At 32.0% G+C, this 24,659-nt stretch overlaps 2 protein-coding genes across 2 annotated transcripts; both read right to left on the bottom strand.

The window, feature by feature from the left end:
- Positions 1-133: 133 nt before the first annotated feature.
- LOC119833378 (proton channel OtopLc-like) lies at positions 134-7,609 on the bottom strand. Its single transcript, XM_038357365.1, has 11 exons — positions 7,578-7,609; positions 7,369-7,473; positions 4,641-4,754; positions 4,058-4,175; positions 3,641-3,728; positions 3,044-3,252; positions 1,879-2,313; positions 1,177-1,392; positions 739-962; positions 448-643; positions 134-316 (listed from the first exon to the last, which is right to left on the bottom strand). Exons 1-11 carry the CDS (start codon positions 7,607-7,609, stop codon positions 134-136), a joined length of 1,920 nt encoding a protein of 639 aa, XP_038213293.1.
- Positions 7,610-8,589: 980 nt separating this feature from the next.
- On the bottom strand, positions 8,590-16,479 carry LOC119833469 (proton channel OtopLc-like). The gene is made up of 13 exons (XM_038357485.1): positions 16,370-16,479; positions 14,805-14,966; positions 14,314-14,475; positions 12,827-12,941; positions 12,529-12,631; positions 12,196-12,303; positions 11,666-12,117; positions 11,468-11,567; positions 11,019-11,191; positions 9,866-9,980; positions 9,546-9,700; positions 9,185-9,331; positions 8,590-8,763 (listed from the first exon to the last, which is right to left on the bottom strand). The coding sequence occupies exons 1-13, from the start codon at positions 16,477-16,479 to the stop codon at positions 8,590-8,592; spliced, it is 2,076 nt and encodes a 691-aa protein (XP_038213413.1).
- Between the last annotated feature and the right edge of the window lie 8,180 nt (positions 16,480-24,659).

The following is a 24,659-nucleotide window of genomic DNA, read 5'->3' as shown; positions in this document are numbered from 1 at the left end:
ATTGAAATTTTAAATTGTAGTTGTGTTAAGCTACATATCTGCAATATTTTAGGTATGGTAGTGCAGATATGTATTTAAGGGATAAGGGATGCTGCTGAGTAATGTAAGTCGTATTTCAAATAAAATATTTGATTTATGCTGCATGATTTTTTAATTCCATTTCTTCCTCAAAACCATCACCATTAATTTTTTTTCTTTTATAAGAATTCTTCCATATTTCATAAAAACACACGGTTGCTTGAAATCTGTAGCAAACTAATAATGGCACAGAAACATGAGTGATGAGTGTCCATGCCCATACTCCATAGAACTGCATCTAAAAAAATATTAATACAAAATAAAAACATTAAACATGACTTTCGTCGTTGCTATATTCGAGATAACTTTATTTATAAATAACTTGTACTTTATTAGTCTATTTAGATATGTATACATTTATTTTCTAACCTGCAGTGGATGAAATTCAGCTCTTGCATTTTTTACCCGATTTAGAAGCCAGAGTGCAAAGTTTCCAACGAGTAGGAAGGTCACAAGCTGGCGACCAGGTCGGTCTTTACCGCTAGCGCAGCGCCGCGACCAAGCGTCCAAGACCAGAAGTGTTTGACATGAACTTTGTATCACAGCACAAAGAGGTGATATTATCCTGCCAATTTTATTTACGAGTGTTAATACATGTATAAATTATGCACAGATATTAAAAGTCTAAGCTATGCATATTAAGGTGTCAATTTAACTCACCTGGTAGCTCTTCTTGATTCTGGGAATCGATGCAAATGAAATCCAGCACCAATTATTTGAAATAAGTAGTATAGATATACTCCACACTGAGTGATCAGCAACAGAGCATGTTCTAAAGGCATTGCAGACGTCATTCGACGAAGAGTGAGGGCGCGCATTCGGTGAAGACATGCCCCGGAGGAAAGGGTCATGAGGACAAAGAGTATAGTTTCCCATATGTTTATCTAGTTAAAAAAGCAAATTGCTCAATTAAATTTAAGTACCATTTATGTATTAACTTTGTTACCGTTTAATACTATAACGCTTATCTATAAAAAAGGAAAAAATATTAGGTATATATATTTTTTGTACGTTTTTTTCCTATTTTACTATATTTTTTGTTAATAGTAATGCTAAATTTGTAATGGTTTAAAATGAAATAAAATTTTAAAAGCTTACTTGTAGCAATGCAAGTTCAATGTGGTTTTCTTTTTGGAACAGTCCATTGAAGAGCATTAGGCTAACTATAGTGCCGGCCAGCACAGCGACTCCCATAAATAGACCCTTATGCGCACTTCCACAGTCCACAGAGAAGTGAGAGTTTGACTTAACTCTGCCACAACATCGATTCTCATCTTTAGCTTGGTTGCTTGTATATGGAGATTTGGACGATTTCTGAAAATGTTTACCAACTTCTAATGTAACTCTTAGGTAATTTTGTGCTCAAATTATAAATATTAAAAAATATAGTGTGCAAAGTTTATTCTCCCAACTTGTATTTAAAGCGAGCTCTACAATGTACTACAGGTTTGTTAGAAACTGTAGACTTCTCATGATTACATCATACCCGATTGTGTTTTATCTTGTTTTAGAAAATTAAATATAATATCCATTTGAAATATCGACCAGTTAACAAATATTACTGTGTATTCTTTTCATAAGATGTCTATTTTATATATTTTTTTTTTATTTTTTTTATATTTCTTTACATATCTAATTGAACGAATGAATGTCTATGTTTGAGTTTAAATATGAAGTATATATTATTGGTTTTTCCCACTTAATGCACCTTATATACATTTCATTACGCTTCAGAAATACAGTATCTGCGCAGTACACTCATTTTGAATTGGGTATACTTGAAAATATAACCTAACTCACCGATCCTGGTACAGTACATATGTCATTCCAAATAACCGCTATTATTATAGAGCACAATAAGCTATACTCCACTCCACAAGGCCTTAAGTATGGATTCATAGAGCGTATTAACGGTGTAATCATATCAGACACGTTGCATGTCCAGGCTTCTATCGTAGCAGTAATATTGGCATGAATGATTTCAGTGACATTAAGGTCTCTAACGTTTTCCAAATTTTCCATGGAAGTGTCGTTAAATAGATCTTCTGTAACAATGACTTTGGATGGTCCAGATATATTTGTGTAGCGTAGTAGTGCGGGACGGTCGTAGGCTACAGCTACAATATCGTCTCTTGTTTCTTGGATGACAACATTAAGCCACTCACAGACATTAGTGGCTATAAGGTGCATTAAACCAAATCTGTCTAACACTACTCCACGCATAGGATCTAAGATCTAGAAAAAAATAAACAATAGAAACTTTACATGAACCGCCGGTGTCATTTCCAAGATATATAATTATTGTCATATGTTATGTGTATGTGGATTTGGGATTTATTTTATATAATATCAGTCGAATAAAATAAATGAAATTGAGTACCTAATCCTTCTAAATATTATAAGCTTATTTTTTGCCCGCAGCTTCGTATGCGTTAAATTAGGAGTGAAACTCCTTCATCCCCCCTTTTTTCTATCTTATTATACTTATAAACGTTTCTCTTGAATCACTCTATCTATTAAAGATCTAAGCATACAGACACACAGACGGAAGAAAGCGACTTTGTTTTATACAATGTAGTGATAGTGAGTAGTTTTTTCTCGTTTTTGTTCCAATTGTTTAATCACTATGCTGATTAAGTAAATAGGTAGTTATACTTTTAGTGTCGTGTCGATTGCGATATATAGGAGAAGCTACATTATTTATATTAAAAATATAAATATTTAACAATGTATGGATATGTATTTAAATTATCGTGTTAAACCATTTAACACGTATAAATTGAGATCGTACACTTGATTTCACGAAGATGGTTCATGTATTAAGAAGCTATTTTTAAAGTTGGTGTTTGTTCCTATAACTATATTTGTACCGTATACTCCTATATAGCTCAATAAAATCACAAACAAACAATAGTTAAAAATATGTTATTGGATTACGTTTCTTGTATTCCAATCGAAAACTTACGTCTGTATAAGAAAAAATAAATATTGTTTGGGCAATCATGAAGAGTATGCGAAGTGCTGGTTTTAAAGCAACGATGATCAGCTGACAGTCGCCTGAGAGATCAAAGTATTCGCCAAATTGTAGGCACGAGTAAATTATGGACCCCACGCTAAAACCCGCCACTCCCATGTGCAGGTAGAAACTCCCGTATCTTATCCGTTTTATGCTATCTGTAAGGAAATTAAATATGAATTGAAAATTTACAATATTTTCATATCTCTATAACATAAATAAATAAAAATCAAAGGATTTTTAGTCGTCAATAGTTTTGGGAAATAAATAAATATAGTTTCTCAGGATGCATATTTTAAGTGGCATTTTTTCTGATCAAAAATTAACCCTTAATTTATATTGTTCGTTACCAAGCGGAAATATTTATAATTATTATAGTTGATACAACAAGTAATAAAATTATGCTTGTTAAGTATATGTTTGAAAAAAGGTTTTTTCCTGTATACCGAAATACGATTGAATGCAACACTTGCTCTCCAGGCGCGCAATTTTATTATTTTTTTTCGTTTTTTACAATATAAGTTAAAAGTATAAATTCCTACCTACCTTCTCGTCCATTTTTAGTAATACGAAGATGATAGAAGGTGTACGCTAAAAAAAGCATACTTGTGATGTACAAATACATAGTAAATATCTGGAACAAACATCACCATCATCATCAATTTTATACAGTAACGAATCGTGCTAAATACGAAGGTATTTCAGAAAGGAAACATTATACAAAACTGAGAATTTTGTTTTTGTACAATCTTGATCGAAGTTTTGTTTCTACAAATTAATTTACCATTAAAAATTGTGATGAGCTTATCTAGATATTAAATGGCTTTCTACATATGATTCACAATTTAAGTCATCGAAAATTTTTAGATTAAAACTTTTTATTGCTAACCCTGCTGTGGTAACAGCACCCCTTTTTTAACTAAAGTCTAGTGCTTTAAAAGATACCTAATAAGTAATACTTACGTCTGACGTAATGTTAGTGTATAGTTCATTTTGAATAGTACTCGTGATTGGTAGAGCTAATCCTAAAACTATTAATAACTTCGCATAAAATGCAGACAGCACAACCGTCATTGATTCGCTGAAATTAAATGAGATATTGAACTAATTAGCCAATTGTTGCAAAACATAACGACCGGTGAATTTTAGTAAATTAGAATCAGTATTGTGTGTAGATTGTAGCATATTAACCGATGTCTGGATAATTTAATTGCATAGCGATGGATTTGAAATATGAGCGGTAATTACGTAACAATGTGGAATGTATGTAAGGTCTATATCCTCTTTTGGAATACATGATGATGAACTTTACATTGGTATATTTTGTATTACTTTTCAAATTATTGTGAGATTTTCAAATTCAACGTTATTTAGTTACAAACTCTTAAAAACTCATATCAGTGCCGTAGCTTAGAAAGGGCAGACCAGTAATTTAGCAAAAAAAAAAAAAATAGAAGGTAATTAAAATACTTTTGGTTGGCCGGACCTTATAAAATATTGCCTAAATTCTTTAGAGCCACCGTTTTGTTCTTGAATATTTACTTACTCTCCATGTGACAATTGTGGTCGGCGTGGAAGCACGGGTATCTGGTCAGAACTAGTGCTTGTACTACCTGGTAGTACTACACTTAGCCGGGGCAAGTAATGTGGTGGATGCTCTCTGAAAAATATTATTGCAAGTATTTTATAGCATACTTTCCAAGTAAGAGGTACGTATTATCCAAAATGTTTAAAATATTATTGTTGTTTAGGCGTTAATTTATCATAGATATGATCACGTATTTTAATTTTAGTTGTATAAACTTTAAAAAAATTCACTGTTTTGGGTAAAAGCTTTCAACTTTTTTTAAGATAACTTTGAATTTACATCGTTTACCGGCTTAGTACTCGTATCTTGAATTTGCGCTCATTCATTTTTAGGGATTAGATTTTTTTTTAATTAACATTTTGTACAAAATAAAACAAGATACACTTAATAACGTAAAAAATATAATATGCAGTATAAATAAAGATTTTGCTATATTGTAATAATCTAGATTGAAAGCTTTAACAGGTATAAAAATAAAAACTAAATTCATTATTTTGGTATTTGTAGATATTTATTTGGCCGATTCTCTTAGATACCGGATAAGCACAAAAAATTTCATCAAAATCGGTCAAGCCGTTTCGGAGGAGTATGGCAACGAAAAATGTGACACGAGAATTTTATATATTACATTATATATATACTTATAACAATGTTTCTAAGTACTTCTGTTTTAATCACATTTTCAACCAATTTCAAAGTTGACAAATAGATGTCTCTTATCATTAGTGAATTTAAATGTATTCCTTCAATATATTTTTGCAAATTTAAATTACATAAGATCATTAAAAGTATAGAACATATTAATTATACACGACTGAGCGGAAACGTTAAAGTAAGACGTTGTTTTATTCCAAAGACCGTTTATCGACTAATAGTGGTTTTAATGAAGCGCTCGCAGACTCACCTTTCATCTTCAGGTACAGCCACCAACGGTTCAGATCTTTCCCGCCAATCCTTGCCTATATTTTGATTGGATTTCTCTTTATTTTTCGCCATCATTTATCGCATATATCGATAAAACCGGTTTTTATTTACACGGAGAGTTTTTGTTTCTGATGTATTTAATAAACTTAATATAAAAGTCACGTATATACGTTGCTGTATATTTAAAACCGTTCTTTGAAAATTAAATTGGCAGAGATGTGAATACATGTGATGCCAGTGTTGGACTGTATACAGTAAAACACGTCATTAGTGTGCTAGCTGCAAATACGTATGTGTTAAGAATTAGTTCTTGATAATTTATAATAAGGCTTCAGGGTGTGAAGTGGTTTAAACAGGACAATTCTTACTTATATTTGCAATGAGTACTAGGTTTGCTTTTATAATCAATCGATAGATTTGCTAGATAGGATTTTTTTCATACAAGTCACGTATATAATAGTCATTCCTATGTTGGTGTGAATCATGTTAGAAGATTCGTTGACAGATTGTCATCAGTAGTGATGTGTCCGACGTAAAACAATCATCTAAATTAAATACTGTTCATGTTATAATTTTCATCAACCTAATGCTTGATATTAAAATAATTTACCTTATTATAAATGACAAATTTAGCATGAACGGAAATCCTTCATATCATATTCGGAAGGTTATTTCGATTATGTTGAATAAGAAAAGGTACAATACTTACAATGAGATACCAAAAGAAATTCATTATTAACTTAGATATATACTTTTATATAAAACTGAATTTTTAAGTTTTTTGTAAAAACTTTGTGACTGTAACTTTATACTTTATTTATTTTATACTATAAACGAATTTGTATTCTGTATAGTACAATATAAAAATATGGGTCTATTAATTCTAAGAAGCAATATTTTTCATAGGGTAAGGTAAGGAAAGTTCTAAGTTTTATTCGCGTGCAATCTGCGTTCTCTGCGTTCTCTGCTTGTGTATGTCTGGATTTATTTAGATTTAAAGCTAAATAATAATTAGCGCGGCCGGTGTCACATTCAGACGGTCCTCCTAACGAGCTGCGGCCCCCCTCACTCTCCTTATCTCCAACACTACGCGCTTAATTAGATGTCTACCTCTAAGCTATCCTTGGTCTTGCTCGATCAACCTTTGCTTCTATTTAATTGATGAGAAAATTTTAACTCTTCGTTTATTTTTCAGTAGATGCATTTTAATTTAAACGCTGAATAAGTTAAACGATTTTGTAACACGGGCATAACCATTTTTGTGTTGTATGGAGCTTGCTGTGTAGTGAAATATCGTATTTTAGATTTATAAGGAGATAGAATTATAACCTTATTTCATATGATTGGACTGAATAATTTGGAATGAAAATCTAATAATGAAGTAAATATTTTTGCATCTAATGTACAGTCAGATAAGGATTAATTTACGTTGTTCTTTACTCGGTTATGGTAAGTAACGTTTAGTATTCATACATTTGTCAAAGCGATAAGACTAACTTTTACTAACTACTATTTTTGCTAACTTTTCTAATAACTTTATAGAAAATAAGTTTTCTAAAAGCGTAATAAAATGGATTGTAATGTATAAAACGCTTTTTCATTTTCTCAGAATTCAGTTATGCTTGTTTCATGGCATAGGCTTCAAGAAAGTAGTTCAGCTAAAAAAAATTCATGTGAATGAAACAAGGTTATAAATATTCGTATATAAAATTATAAAGGCCGCGAATACAACAGAATGATAGTTAATACTTTGGCAATTTACCTATTATGCTGTATTTTTCTCTCTAAGCTTGTAGACGGTTGTCGTATAGAATGGGGAAGGTACTGATGTCGATGTCTGTAGCACACAAATCTACAATCTCCCGTCCTAAAATATGTATTCCAGGTTCAACTTATTACTTCTTAAACACACCACACTTTACAGGCTACGTCAACACACAATTATCATAATAAATTTTCATTTCTACTTACCACTCTTCATCCTCCAGAATAATACTATCCATATTTTATTTAACTTAGAATATATTGAAGCAAATTTCAAATTATATTGTTGTGACGTAGGTACCGTGGATTTTCCAAAACATTATCACCACACTTTAAATGTTTGTGATACGACAAGATAGTGAGTACAAAAGGTTTCAGTACAATGTATTAGCTGCGCTGATAAACACTGAATCAAAGAACAAAAAGTGACGTCGTGACGTTTTAATCCAGTAATCCTTAAAACACTTGATAGTGTCATCGTTTTAAAGCTTGTGTCAACATTTAGGGAGCATTCTACGAGTATGAAGGCATTTTATATGTCTTTTCAATAATTCTCGCATAATAGAATATTAGTGCATATATGTAGGTTTTAATTCTTTGGTTCTCAGACTATCTGACTAAGTTTAGACATTAAGCTCCAAAATGATGCAAGAGAATAGAATGTAGAAACACTTTTAGGTTATTTCACAACAATTTTGCATGCCAAAGCTTTGAGCTATATAGTAACTTATACCAACAACAAACAAAACGAGTCATGAATTATCACTTTGTTAATTTTAATTACGGTCTTTAAAATTATATTAACAACCGAAATATGAGAGATTGGATTTTTCAAATGAAATGAACACATGAAGTAATTATGTAGCCGTAGAGTAAATGCAAACAATTAGCAGTGTATTGTTATTTGTTTGTCGTGACAAAGGACAGTATGTGATGTGTTAAGCGCTACGTCACGCTCTACAGAAAACACAAATAGTGTGAAGCCTGTGGCCTCTACACTTTTGTCAGGAAATATTTCACGCTCAACATTATGTGATCTTTAAGCTCGAAGAATAAGCGAAATGAGTTAATCAATTAATAATTTGTTGTATGTAGATCTTATAAGTCTCACATGTTTTTGATAAATTTTCTTTTTACTTTTATATAACTGAAATAAAGGCGCATATTTGCTTACATAAATAAAAAACATAAATTATTATAGAAACATATTTATTTAACGTCACACATTTAAATAAATGGGCTTGTTTTTGAAAGAATTCTTCCAGATCTCAAACAAGCATATAGTAGAATGGAAACGATAGAATATAGCCAGTGGCATGGATACGTGCGTGATGATAGTCCATCCCCAAGGTCCATAGAAGTCTAGATGAGCTGGTCTAAATTCTGCTCGATTCTGAAAGAAACGATGAGATATCATTTATTGTACGGGCTCATGATACACACACAACGCTATCTAGACCATAATCAAGCAATGCATATTTTATATAATAAAAATACTAAAAGGTCTGAAATTAAGAGTCCTTATAGGCACATTCACAATTTCAGGTGCTTCATTGCAAAAGAGAAATTCAGATAGTCTAATCATTTTTAAAAAGTTCCAGAAAGGTCGTTGAGTCGGTCGGTGAGCATTTTTACGATTATTATATTATTATACATTTCTGTGTAATGTTACATTCTAGCGATTGGTACAGTACAGGTATCAGTTCAGTTTCCAAAAGTAATTCCTTGTAATGTGCGTTCAAGCAAATGCTCGATCTTCTGTTCGGAATAACAACATTTCGGTGTCCCGTACGTTCAATTAGGATAACGCTTACTTTTTCTAAGGTATTGATGGTCCACATGGCCATATTGGCGACTAGCAGAAATGTAACCAACTGTCGGCCAGGTTTGTTATTTCTTTGTTCAGAGTTGGCGCACCTTCTCCACCACGCGTCGATTATAAATAATGATTGTAAAGTAGTCTGTAAAAGAAAAAAAAAGGAATTGACAAAAGTATTTTGTCTGTCGTTTAATATTTTTAATAAAAAAGACTTGATTTGCCAACAGATTACAAGAGTCTATTGTTTGGTTAAGTATTGAGGTTCCATAAAGCTAATATTAAATATAGTTATATATATTAAACATAATTCCAATGTCCATGATGCATATTAATCTTTAAAATATTTTTTGAGGTACCTGATTCAAGGATAGGAATTCAGAGAAGAATCCTGTGAGGCCGGAACTGTTAGAACTATTGAGTGTGTGATGGCATCCTATCAGACTGAACATACAGTAAACGTACATCCCCGATTGGGCCAGGATTAGGAGAGATGTATCCAAGCCTAAAACAGCTGAAGCAGAAAATATAAAGAAAGGTTCAATTACACATTCTGGTATTTGTGATACAAATTACTTGACGCAAAAGTTTTAATTAAGAACTTAGTTACAGACACCAATGGTTAATAGGGAAGTAATAGGTTAAGATTATAGTAGTGAGATAATACAGAAATAATTACCTTGTGATTTTCTCTTGTAAGGTAATGCTCTCATTTGTTTCATTGCAATTACCGTGGCGAGGATTGATAACGAATATAAAATCAATTCACAAATATTCACTTCGAATATGGCATCCTGTAAATTATTCTGGGCATTTTAATCCGTGATATTTCATTTTGATGTAATTGTATTTAAGAGTTATAGATTTCCAAATAAAAATAAACTGACGATGATGTACCGAAACCGGTGATTTTTCATGAAATTAAATTACGTTTAAAAGTGAATAAGAGCTCTCAATTAAATACCTCCTGGTATTTAATTCGGTGCTTATTAGCTTTCCGGTCGGGGTGTATCCGTCCGTGTAGTCAAAAGAGAAGACCATCCCATAGTTTACCATGTATTAACCATTTCTGCGGGATTCTTGGCATAAAAACTACACTATGTATGTCCTTTCTTTATTGTATCAAATCTAATAATAATCGGTTAAGTGGTTTTGGCGCAAAGAAGACGCATAGAGACAGACGGATTTATATTCGCATTTATTTATTTATGTAGGGATTAGACAAATTCTTACTTAATATTATAAATGCGAAAATGTGTTTGTGTGTTTCTTTGTCTTCATTCACGGCAAAGTTGACGTGGATATTTGTTTGGAGCATTTACAAGGTAGAAATCTAAAAATTGGTATGCGGACTAATTTTAACTAATAAATATGGTGTATATATATTTTTTTACATCTCACCCCAACCCCTTAAAAGAGAGGTAAATTTTATAAAGGACTTTACGTAGTTTGCGAGTTAGGAAGGAGTTGCTAAAAATTAGTATATAGACTCTTTGTTATCAGCAAGAAATACCTGCCTGTCTTTTTTTTTGGAAATTCATCCAGCCCCTAGTGTAGGAGATGGAAATTTGTGTGATGCCCCCGCAAAATTAGTTTTTTTGCGAATAATAAAATGATGTGTAATACAAACGAATAATAAAATGATTTAATTACAACAAATTAAATTCTCTTCTGTGTTGTTCTTAATCAGGAAAGGTGAACAGTATTATGCGGTATTTAACAATCAGATCTATTGCTCTTGCTGCTTTTGAGATTGGTGTGTTGTCACAATTAGCATTTATTTTTGCAAATCAGTTATATTGATACATACAGAATATAAATAACATACTCACAGTAACTGTATTATTATGATGTGCCAATACGAAGAACATTATTAGGGATATAATGGTTAAGACTATGACAAGAATTCCAGCGAATAGCCCTCTGTGGGCGTGTGAGCAATCTACTGAGAAATGATGTAAGGCATTGCGGCTTCCGTTGGGTGAACTGACTCCCAGCATACCAGCTAAGAAATTAAGAAAATATTTTCATGTTTTTAAATCCTTTTTCTTTATTGACAAGTATATACACATATTTTTTTTTTGTTATATATTACTTATAGTTTGTTGCAAGATTGCTCATAGAAGCAATAATTTATGGTCTTAAAGACATTTTTAAAATATACTACAACGATGAACTAAAAATCTTATAAAACTTAGCTGCTTTGGTTTAAAGAATGGGTTTGAGTTTTGAGTTTTTGCTCTCACCCAATATGCAATATAAGTAAGGAACACGTACTTACCGAATTGTTGTAAAATTTTTTCAGGCGTAACTGAATTACTCCGAGATTTATTCTTAACATACATAAATTTCTTTTCAAAATCTTCTGGTGTGCATTTAACCTGCAATCGTGAGTTCGTTAGTTACCTACATTAGTTTATCGTGCAATGTATGTACATATCGATTAAGAAATAAAGTAATTTATGTAAGTATGCAATACCTCTTTCCACATTTCATACAAAATAACAGCGCATATAAGGGAATACTCAATTGTGCATGGAAATAGAAATGGTGAAGCGTTTTGAACCAATGTACCCATGATATTAGATCTTCGACAATGCGTGTCTGGAGTTAAATTTTGGGTATTGTTTGATTTAGAGATCATAGAATGTTCAAGATGATGTATTTCGTGTTTAGTTTCCTCTACGAGAACATACAGCCATTCACAGAGGTTCGCTGCTATCATGTGCATAAATCCGAATCTCTGAATTAATTTGTTACTGCCGGATTCGATGTCTTTATTTGTAAGGAAGATAAACTGCATCTGAGCTAGAGTTAATGCCATGCGGAGTGCAGGAGTTAAGGCCGAAAGAACGGATCGACATTTATCCGTCATTTCAAAATATTCACCGAATTCTAGTCCGCTGTATACCATAGATCCGATGCCAAAAGCTGAAAATTAAACATGAATTAATTATTACGATAAGATGTTTATCGATATAGCTCATTCTATTATTTTTAATAAGTTACCAATAGCACCCAATCTTAAATAGAAACTTCCGTATCTAGTAATAGTCTCTTTTTGTTTTAGTTTTTCGTTGGGAGTCGCTTTTCCCGTACCATTTTTGTCATCTTTATCTATTACACCTGCAACATGAAGGTTCAGGTTAAAATAAATGTGAACAATGGCACGTTTATTTAACGATGATATAAATAGCAAAACGTTAGTTGTATACATAAGAAGATATTCTTGGATGAAGCAATTATGCAAACGAGATGTGTTTTTAATGTCGCATTTTGTTACGCAAATGCGGCTAATTACTACAGTTGAGATTTTTATATTAACAAATATAGAATTCTTACCGTGGTCTTGAATTATCATTGTTACCGCTTTCTGACGCATAATATTCGCATATTGAAATATCACGAACAGTAATGACACTAAATACAAATATAAATAAAATCCCTGAAAAGAAATTGTTGTGTAAATCATTGGTAATTAGTCTAATCATCTTAATACACAATATTATTAATTGAAATATAAACCAAAGGTAAGTATGGACTTTTAAAATGTATAAGCTTAATAATGAGTTCCTTTAGAAAGATATTCTCGTTTGAATACTGCAAAATGAAAAGGAAAATAAAATAGTAAGTATTTTACCTGGTAATAGGCATCTGGGACACCATTTGCGATAACTTCCGTCACAGGAAATGCTAGACCGAGAACTACGAGAAGCTTGGCGTACAGTGCCGACAACGCCTTACTGAGAGCTTCGCTGGAAAACAATACATTTTTTATTCTAATTAATTCTTAGAATATGCATGAAACATATAAATTTTATTTTACGTTGAAGATTTGTCTCAAAAGGAATTAATATACATTATGAATTCGATTCATTAAAGTTATTCGAAAATTTTTTTGTGAAGTTATCAGTAGGTCTATTATATCTTATTATTTCAATAATCTAATTTGATACTGATGATGAGTAATAAAAAATTTCAAACGATTCATTTTTATCGTATTTTTGTAGAGATATTTACCACGTTTGAATATTGACAGTATAATTTAAGTATTTTGCCAGCAAACTACAGTGTTTCTCTTGAAAGCGAAACCGATTTGTTTGACATTTGATAATGAAGCGCTGAAGTTTGTTACATTATATAATACATTGATATGATAGTAACGTTCGATGGCATTGAAATACACCGTCCATTGACAAATAAAGGGCCCTTTTGAATAGTGTTGACGCATACATGCGCTTTGCTTTGAGGCCAGTACAACGCAAAGACGTTTTTCCGTCGATGTCTGCATTATAACATCAATACAACGATATTTCTAAAATATGACAGTACATTGTTCTATTTTTCAAAATGTCTGATTGAATTCTTATGCATGGTAAAGACCATGACGATCAATTTATTTTGAATGTACATAAATTTATAGCCATATCATTTCGGTGCATCCGACGAACGAAACGAACTATTCTCTGCCCTCGATTAAAGGTCTGTTTACATTTAATCGTTGTTAAAACTTACTGTACATTCAATTGTAAAAAATGTCTTGAGAATCTAAAAATAATGTTATATTTCTTAAATTGCAGTGTATTGTTCGTTTTCATTTATAGGTCAACTTAAAAATATGCCATTAATCCTTACGGCATTTAACAGATAAAAACGTATAGTTATACTAGACATAAGCTTGGGACTTATACTCTTTATAGTAGATTCTCTGTCAATTAAGGGCGATTATTTTTTTCTCTACACGAGTAGTTTTTAGAGAGAAGAATTTATATCACCCATTTACGAATAACACAATTTCTAAATACTTTTCCGTTAAAATATATTATAACTAACTCTATACGTTCAGTTAAAATCTCATTTCAAGTGTCACTCACAGTTTGACCATTAGTTCCAAGTTAGTTGATTTTTTCAAAAATCATAGGATTCATTTTTTTGTGTTTCTTCATATAATTTTAAATGTTTATTAGATTTTATTAAATGAAAAACGAATGTATCATGCCGTCGAATTTTCTTTTACATAGAAAATATTTTTGAATAGTATTATGAGAGTGAGCTCAGCTTGAATTTATCAATGCATGCTTCATTAATATACATGTTCTTCCATTACATAATCTGCATTATACTAACTGTCCCAAAATTTCTGCAGTAGATGGCGGTACGTCGTGAGTAGAGGCCATAGAGGTTCGAGAGTGCGGTGACAGCTCTGAGAGGAACCTGCGTTGGGTCGCAGCACACAGCGCTAGGGCCTGTGACGGTCTGCGGAATGCCGCTATGATTGCTGAAGGACGCCTGGTATAAAGACAAGAGTAGTTATGAATCAGTTCTCGATGAAGGTTTACATACACAAAATTTTAGAAAACTTTTAAATACCTAATGTTAAACGTAAAGTACCTAATCTAGTTGGGTTATAACCACATGTAGGTCAGGTACATGTTAAATCGTTCAAAAATATCAAAAGAATCGTCTACCTCAGTGCATTTCGTTACAAAAGAAACATGCGTAAATACATTTCAATGTTCCCTATACAACAATCGAACTTTACACCTTTAGAGTATTATATTCTTTTATTCAAGAGCTTAGTTTTGTTGAGAAAATCTCATATTTCCTGTAAGCTTTACCTTGTGTTAAGATTTGCTGCCACTTTAGCGTCGATGTCGCTTGACATTCGTCGACTGTTTGGTTGCGAGTGGGAGTTTTGTATGAGAGGATCTGCTGCGTGGCCCAGCATGGCCCGAGTTCGTTCCCGCAGTCTTGTAACATCAGAATATGAAGACTCGTCGCTGTAGAGTAAATTGAACATACAATACTGTATCTTGTGTCGAAATCAGACTTACAATCAATAACAATAAGTCATAAATTTGAATGATAAAAATGAAGTACTAAGTGTAGTTGAAAAGCTATAATTGTTCGAATTTCTGCTTATTTCAAATGATAAGGAATGTTCCTAAAGGAATTGGTTATGAAAGTCGAATGTAGATATTTAGTAGGAAAATATGGATACGTAAATTTGTTTAAAAAGTTTCAACAATTCAATGATTTATTTCTGCTAATAAGCGGAGTAAAATCAATATTGCACGTAACTAGAGCTGTCGATTGCCTAGTTAACCAGACCGTATAATAATGTAATAAACCGTAAAATCAACTATAAATAACGGTAAATAATAGTGTGTTCCGCAGTTTATATTATTTTTAAACTGCTACCTTAACACATAACAGAAACGAACCAGAGAGATTGTATTAACCGGCACAAAGCAGTCTATCAAATGTCATAAATATTTCCGAAGCTTTGCTCGTGCCGTTATGCATTGAAATCTCTCTGTACACATTCACACTTTTCATTCTGCATAACGTGTTTCGATGCGATTTTGTTTGGTTTGATTTTCACAAAATATACGTAGGGAATCTGTTACTATGTTAAAATATCTGAATAACTCCGAACGCGGACAGTCTTCTCTTTAAAAGTGTTAAGATCAATTTCAGATTGATTGCTAACCTCCAATTTAACATGATTTAATATATTAAATGCTTTTGGTACTATTTCAAAAAACTTACAAGTAACGTATAGCATCCGATTTGTGTAACACTATACATAAAAGTATTGAGCACAAAATCTCTGAAATCGTTTCTGGAAAAATCCCTCAAAGCTACGTTGGCTACTCACTATATCCATTGAATATATATGGTTAAATAATACAAGAACAAAGTTGAGGAGCTTTTCGATAAAATTTATTTTCCTTCAATAATAAATGTTTTCTTATTTAATTCGGTAAATAAGTGTTTTGTTTAAGTTGGTTTCAATATTTACTTCAAAATGTTGATATAAATGTTATTAAAGATATTACTTGCAGTAAATTCGCACAAATGCTTTAATCTACCGGCAGATATGCGTGCAACTGATCTCATAAGATACGCTATAAGCCGCAGCCGCGAGGTTCAAAAGAAAATACATTATATCAGAAACTTTAATTAAGTTTTAACATTGAATCTTTTTATGGTTTACATTTTCTGGAATTCTGCATATTCTCACGCATTCTTTTTGCCAGAAGATTTTTACACACAGCATTTTTATAAAGAAATGGGATCGATGTCATAACCTTTTTTAATATATACATAAAGTGACGAGGAATTTTGACCTGAGCTCATGTTCCTTATGATAAAAAATGTAAAACAACGTTTTTATTACCTGTCGTTGTCATTGTCATTTTCTTCGTGAACTGTGTCCATGTCAGTAATGGTGATGGTGGGACGAGATTCGTTCTGATCGCCTAACGAATTCCGTTTGCCGGGACTCATCTGAAAAACAAACTAATATAAGTATCCTTCACGCGAAACAACAAATAAATGCAAACAATCAATAAGCGCAAACTTATATATCTAAATTTTCAACAATAAAACGCTCATTATTTTAATGTTTGAACGTTATTTGAAAAGAAACTAAAGTTATTGTGAAACAAAAATTATACGAAACGGCGGTGTTATTGTACGGAAAACCGTATGGAAATAGCCACCTACCTGTCTATTAAATGTTTGTTAGATTTTTTCCTGCAATATTTTTTCATTGCCCTAATCTCCAACGAGATACTGAAGCGCTCACCGTTGGTAATTGAATTGACACGGCACATCCAAATTGCTTCTAGCGAATGTTTTTGCTTTATTTTTACATTTTTCACCGCTTCAACTTATCCTACATTCAGCGCTTGGCTGAAGTCACGCGTCTCCGATAAAAGCAAAAGTATACTAATCGTAGCACAAAGATTTTGTTTACAGCGGTGTGAAGCGGTTATGCCAGTCGTCACCTTAACGGTATTATGAAGATAATCATTGATCCTTGAATCTATACATCTTGTAGATATCTCCATTCACCTAATGATTTACTCACTATTTTTAATTATGTACGGTGTCGTCTTATCTTTATCTTTTATCTTATCATTATCTTCTCCGAACAAATTTAGTGAAATTTATGTCTTAGGGTGGAATGGTTACAATTTTCGAATGCGAGCAAAGCATCGGGCAAAAGCTAGTGCATACGTATATTGTAAGTCATTAATCTGTTTCAAGGGCGAACACAATTTGGTGAAAATTCACAACGTTAGTGACTCTGATCTTGGTATGAATCATTGTTGTAATTATAATCACGCACGACTTTAGATCATAAATATTACAAGGTTGGGAAGATACCCAAAAGCAATTATTGTGATGAATGGTATATACTGATTTGTCTAGGTTCTTTGGAAGTGTCATGCGTTTTTCATTTTATAGTCACTACACAAAGACCTTGGTTTGGAGATAACTTTGCAAGAAAACTTTTTTAAACGAACAATTATTTATTTAACTATGGTAACAACTTTTTGTACGATTTTGTATATGATATAAAATTCAAAAGGTTGTTCAGCAGCTTTGTGATCTACACTAATATTATAAAGAGGAAAACTTTGTTTGTTTGGTTGTAATGAATAGGCTCAAAAACTACTGGACCGATTTTAAAAATTCTTTCACCATTCGAAAGCTACATTATCCACGAGTAACATAGGCTATATTTTATTTTGAAAAAAAAATAGGGTTCCGTAAGATATTTTCGATTAACTGAAAAAAATCAACCAATGAAGTTACTTATTTTGCGTACGCTGCCTAAACTACAAAAGATAGAACCATAAAATGTTAGAATTAATTGTAGATCTTATAAATATCTACAAAAAAGTCCGCGACACACTATACCTATCTATGTCGAGTGAGGCACAACAACCACATTTTTATTTAAAAATCTTGAATTTTTTTGGACTACATTTAAACGCGTTTATTTTACTCGCGCTATTAATCCTTATCAAAATAAATTATTTCATCAATAAGTACAGTTTATGTTGATAATATTAGGTCTTTGATTGATTATAATTGGACGTTTAGTTTTGAAGTTGTGGTGAAATTAAAATATTACGATTTCTGCTGCACGGCCCGTTGTGAAGTGGGCGTCGATAAACTGTTTTCGCGTGAAAGAGCACCTTACAAACATCCATATATTCATCTATACCTAAAAAATTTAACGTTTATAATCTTAGCAGGATCTGGCTATAGATGTACCACGGGCGAAGCCGGGGCGGACCGCTAGTATGTAATAAAATTATGAAATACACATATATTACATGGTATTTCCTTGTCATACGTTTCCTTCTCAATAATAACATAGAAATTAATTATCAAAAGGAAAATCTTTGTGACATCGTAAATTTTAAGTTGTGGTTCTAGAAAATTATTAACGTTTAGAGACGAATGCAATGTTATAATTATTAAATGTTTATTCTAATAGAGACAAAGATTAAAGAGTAAGTTTGTTTGTCTTGTGTCCGCCGGGCGGTCCGCTCTAAGGTTGTTAGGTTGTTGAATAAGTTTCTGAATTAAGAGAACTGAAAGTTTTCTCATCTCGAGATTACAGCAAAGTGTTTACCGTTTGGCTGTAGGATGCGGCCGCGACGCGACACCCCTCCTTAGTCATGTCTACTAACATTGTTCTCGATATTTAATCTACATTTTTAATTATTTTGTTCATTTGAAAACTTATTTAAAATAAACAACGAGAAACAATTGTCTTTAAAATGTTATAGATTAGCGCTAAAATCTGTTTCTATGGCACGATGTCTTCTTTATGCAAAACAAAATTTAAAAGTTTAATACCAATGTATGTGGTATAAAATAAAAGTTATGATATATTTGAGTGATAAAAGGAGAAAAGAAAAATTTGGAACATAAGTACCAAAATTTAGTTCTGTAAGAAATATTCACATTTTATCGATACAATAGCGCAACCCTACTTGTAACATTCTTGGTATTTTCATAAAATATTTGCCTGAATATCGCACCTGATGCTATGTCGCTGCACTCTAAACTCACAGTGATTCACGTATACAAAAAGCCGCTGACAAATATTTGGGAAAGGGCCGACTTGGATGTGTTGTCGTTGACGAAGAGTTGATAAGGGAGTTTGGAAGCCAATTTTGTCCTTAACTGTGATGCAAAATATCCCATATCGTCAGAACGATCAATATTACGGATGCTAAATCTCAGTTGTTGAGATCCCGGTTATTAATTGTGAATACCTATGTATTTACATGAATAGTAAGTAATCAATAAACTATTTAGTTGTTTTTGTCTTACTGATCTAAGCTAGAACTTTTGTATGGTTTCTATTGTTTTACTAATCTAGTAACAATATGTATAGCGATCTTCAGATGATGCAATCGATCTGTATTGTCTATGTTACATAGATAAGTGTCGATATTCTAAATCTAATACTGTAGAACTAGTACTGTAAATCTAGTTCTGATAGAATGTATCATATGGAATTTAATATTCTGTTACATACTGTTTCTTTTTTCTTTTAGTATGTTCCATTACACGAAACATAAATATTTCAATTACTTATACGATTTCGTTGTGATATTTCTTTTTCATGACATTAAAAAAACTGAATGTACTGTGTTTCTTATACACTCACTTTAAACATTTAATCACATAATACGTGCTAGCATGCCTCTCTATATTTATTCGCGCTGTTAAAAAACGCAACGTAAAGAATCCGCAAAACCTTACGAGTCTTTGAATTTTTGTAGGGTCTAATATATCTGTTATAATCCCAGAAGCAAGAAATGATACGAATGTTCGTATGCTGGTACTCTAAGCATCTTTTTACTACTCAGGTGAGCGATGCAATTTACGTACATCCCTTTTTACATTTGCTTATAATATTAACAGATTCCTAAAGTAAAGGCTATATAGCTTTATATGCCAATTTTTTTAAATATATTTAGCTTTTTAACATGTTATACCATAGGCCATTCCTCATTGTGGCATAGGATGAAAAACGAGGAAAATTAATACAAAACTAAAATTGTAAGAAATGATTACCTTCGTATTTCAAATTAAGAAGCATGTTTGTTTATATCAGTAAAGTGTGCTAATAAAAATATTTATTTAGTGCAAATTAATATGAAAATAATATCACGCGGCATTTTAGCACGTCGTGATGTACCTCAATTTGCACCATATAGATATCAATTTACATAAATCCCTTTGAAAAGGTAGTTATGACTGATGACCGAAGGTGAATATCTATTGATGTTTCGGGTTAAAAGTGTAATATGCAACTGAGTTAATTGCGTTAGCAATTATATTATAAACAATTGGAAATTAACATAAATTATAAAAGCTTTAAATATTTAACTTTGAAAAGTGTTATCTACTCAGACTTGGAAAATTAAGGTAGAATTTGGTTTAGAGTTACATATTTTTGTCCTAGAAATAACAAAACAGTATTTGCTTTTAGTAATTTTTTTCAAGTTCCTAATTTGAAAAAGGGAAATGAAGAAAATAATGATTTGAAAAAAGAAAGATTTAAATAATAAATTGCTAGTTTCAGTAAACATTTATTTATTTAAACACTAAAACGGGCATTAATAAAGCTACCAGAGATTTTTCATTTAGATTTTATAGTGCAAAAAATATGTCGTTCATATCAATATGGGTGAAAATGTCGACGAACTTTCTAAACAGAATATATTATTTAATAAACTTTAGCCACTAATCATAAATAATAATCCAATCTAATAGAGATTGAAAATTTATTTAAGATTTTTTTAAAGTAATATTTGTTTCTAAAATATAACACCTTTTATCTATAATTATTTATGCCGAAGGTTTTATGTTTTTCATTGAATTGGTATATATTCTATATATTTCACATTTGTTATAAGACCAATATTAACATACATAACATTACATAATGTAGGTTACATTGCACTTAAATAAACCTATTATGAAAATTACTTGATATTGTTTCTAAGACAAATGAATAAAGTTATGAAACACGTGGATGAAACAATCCTTAAAATAATCATTAAATTCCAATGATTAATGTGTTAATGCGATTATTCCTATTATGATAAAAAAAATCAAAATCGTACTATGGATGAGAATTGCTGTTCTATTTTAATTAAAACTCTAGTTTATGAAAGCATTTTAAAATTAAATTTTACTCCAAGATATATTGCACTTACTTTTAAATTCACAGGACGTTTTTCTCAATATATTTGCACGATATTTGACAGAATACACGACAAGTTACTTATGTATAATTTTCCGGGTGAACTCGATCCGTCACTACATTTTCTACTGGTTTTTGTGTGTTCATATCGCGGCGACCACAGACTTGCTAATTATATGAACAATTTATATTGCACGACTTAAAATTGAGACGTTTTGGCGCTCTTGCGTTTGTACTTCAATATATATAGCAAGTGCTACGGTATCCAGTATATTTAAATGTAATTCAATTTGAATGTAAATGTGATATTTGAGTAAATAAAATAAAAATATCTTTATTTATTAAGTCAGAAATATGTAATACTGGCACAGAGCTATTAGAAATTAAGACATTAAAAATAAAGTCTTGATACGCTTGTAAAAATATGGTATCCATTGGATATAGAAACGGTTAATACCGATCTTCTCTTTTATCCAATTTGTATGATAATAGCATAGTGTTTCTGTTTTCTGACAGCGTCACATGGGGAGGCGTGACTTTGCTTTATACAGGGTTTGTTTACGCTCAAAAGGGATTGATTTAAAAAAAAAATTAGCGTTCATTCGCAGTTGACAACGCCGAGCTTCGGAACACATCGGCTAGTTTTTTGTAACAATTTTTTCCCATAGACGCTACAGGAACATTGTTATCCTAACCAAATTGAGAATCGTTTAACATATTAATACTTTTAATTTTAATTATAGGTGAGTATTCTACTTGTTTTTTAGAGATTTATATAAATCTTTACGATTTATCATAAAATCCATTTCAAAAAAAAAATTAAATGAAAATATGTTTATTTAATGTTTCAGAGATAAATTACCTTAAGATTTAAGGATTGAGAATAATGTACCCCAAAATGCCACAAATATAATTATGGTGACATTAATGAATTAATTACGTTTCCCCTTTTTATAGTATGCAAAGCACAGCTTTGCGTAAATATTTTCCACGCAATACAAAGGGCGCTACGCTGAAGTCGCGCGAAATTTTGTTCTGTAAAATGATATTGAATTATTTTTATACTACGTTGACGTTCAAAGTTGCCGAGATTAATTCAATTTATTGTCTCTCTTAAAACGAAACTCTGGCATAATAATATTTGCAAGGTTCACCTACGCTTGTTGACGTGCCCCAAAAAGCGAGTGCAGGAGCGCACGGCGCCTAAGTGATTCGATACACGTTCAATATGTTTCATTAGGGAGCTCGAGCTCACTTATTCAATCACATCGGCTGCGAAGCGCGCTCGCCGCTCCGCCGCGCCGACGCAGCCTATGCGATCACTTCATTCTTACATAATCAGTTTTTCTCGTTCAAAATTTTGTTGAGAAAATTTTAGAAAATATTTTCAGTGCCGTGCACTCTACCGGAGTTCCACTATATTAAATGTATTATTAGCGTACAAGGTAAATTATTATAGAGAAGGCAATGCAATGTAATTATGTGGAAGTAACGAAGACGAACAAGGAAGTGAATGTTGTACTATTTTTGTTGCTGCGTGATACGCAGAATGCTTCCGTGCCCGTGCCTGAGAAGGAACATCTCTTCGAACGCTGTCTGCGTCCTGTGTCACGGGAAATGGTAATTACCGCCTAATCTCGCCTGAAGCGTAGAGCGGCCCGACGTCCGGATATGAACTTCCGTTATGAACAATTTAGCTCGCGAAATTGGACGACGGTACGTTCTGCATTCACGTAAATCGCCCGTTGAGAGTCACACGTATCCACGGAGCCACTCATTGCACTCATTGCAAAGTATTCATTGCTCTCTGATCTAACGAATAACTCGAGTTGTAGCAACTGAATACAAATGGCATGAAATTTGTAAATGCAGTGTAACGGATATTGCTTTTTTATTCATTTTGTTCGTTTTGATTATTCAAAATCGAATGTGTTTTCGTTCATTTGAATAAAGAATTTTATGAAAACGTTTCCATATTTCTTTAATTACTTTTATCATTAACAAATTTTCCTACTTAGTCTTATATTTTTAAAGGGCATATATTGTTTCTTAGTTCTTTTTGTATATTTGGGGTCTGTAATTTACTTTTTAAGTGCACGGATATCCCGATATCTTGGCTTTATGTTTAAATCAAAGTTGAAGCAAAACTGGCAATTTTACGCAATTGGAAAGTTTAGCTAAGCATTATTATTAATATAAAATTAAACTGACTTCAAAGTGTCAGGACTAGACTAAATATAAATCTGACCACATGGGAGTCACGGGCTCCGGCACCGGTTTTTTATATGAAAATATAAAAAAGAATGATAAAAATCGGTTCACCCAGTGAAAAGTAATCAGGTAAAACAGAAAAATACAGTCGAATTGATTATCTCGGCCTTTTTTAAAAGTAAATAATTACATATATTGTGAAGTATAATAACAATTTTATAAAGTTTTCAAAACGTATCTGTTTTATTCTATGTTTACGTGTGTATTCCTTCGAAATTATGTCATAAATAGATTATTTAAGACCATTTCAATTTTGGTTACAAATTATCATTCACGTTTATGTCATATAACTTATCAAAAGTTTTTGCGCTATACATAAATTTAATTATACAGCGATTGTGTTTCAATCCTGTGGATGTAAATGATGTTCAGTCGGAGAGTGGCTAATGATCGCCATTCATCGTGATCTGCATTGATATGGAGCTATTATTGCTTGACTACCAACCTCAACCAACGTTCAGCCATTTGTCAATGCAACTCAACCGATAGCCTCTAACTCAGACTCATCATATAATCATAAAGCGACCTTCAATCTATCTGATCGCTGCTAAGGCGTTATAATGCGATTTAATTCCATCTAATAGATTGTATAATATAATTTTACATATAATATTGTCATTGATACATACGTAAGTTGTATTAAAATGCAAACAGTCCGCATTTTAACCACCGAGCATTCGCAAAACGACAGATAACTCGCGTAATTGACTTATCACCGTTCCTATCGACCGGCGATTCGATAAAAATCAACGCACCGAATGGCAGCGGTCGAAATGTAATGAAATTGAGGTAAAATGATTTTGATATTCAGAGAGCGAGAAACACATGGACGGCGCGGGTATTGTCGACTCTCATATAGCCACCAAATGGACTGCGCTCGTTCAATTTCGATACTTTTACAACACAATAGGCGACTGTAAGGCGTGCTCACTCACCTGTCAAATTAAAAAAGCACTTGCATATTCAAAATAACCTCGTAAAGGGTACATTCGGATACCCCGTGCGAGTTTTAATTCTCTAAAGATAATTGGATTCCCTCTTAGTATGTTTTTGGACGCTTAATAAGTATCTACTATTTTCAGAATGAATCAGAAGTTTATTAAAAACTCATGTTTATTAAGATTGTTAAGAAATGAAATATGCCTCTATAAAACGCTATAATAACGTATCT

This window comes from Zerene cesonia, chromosome 17 (genome assembly GCF_012273895.1).
Source record: "Zerene cesonia ecotype Mississippi chromosome 17, Zerene_cesonia_1.1, whole genome shotgun sequence".
Classification (NCBI taxonomy): Eukaryota; Metazoa; Arthropoda; class Insecta; order Lepidoptera; family Pieridae; genus Zerene; species Zerene cesonia.
Note: the sequence above shows the minus strand (reverse complement) of the source record. Positions and strands in the feature narration are given on the sequence as shown.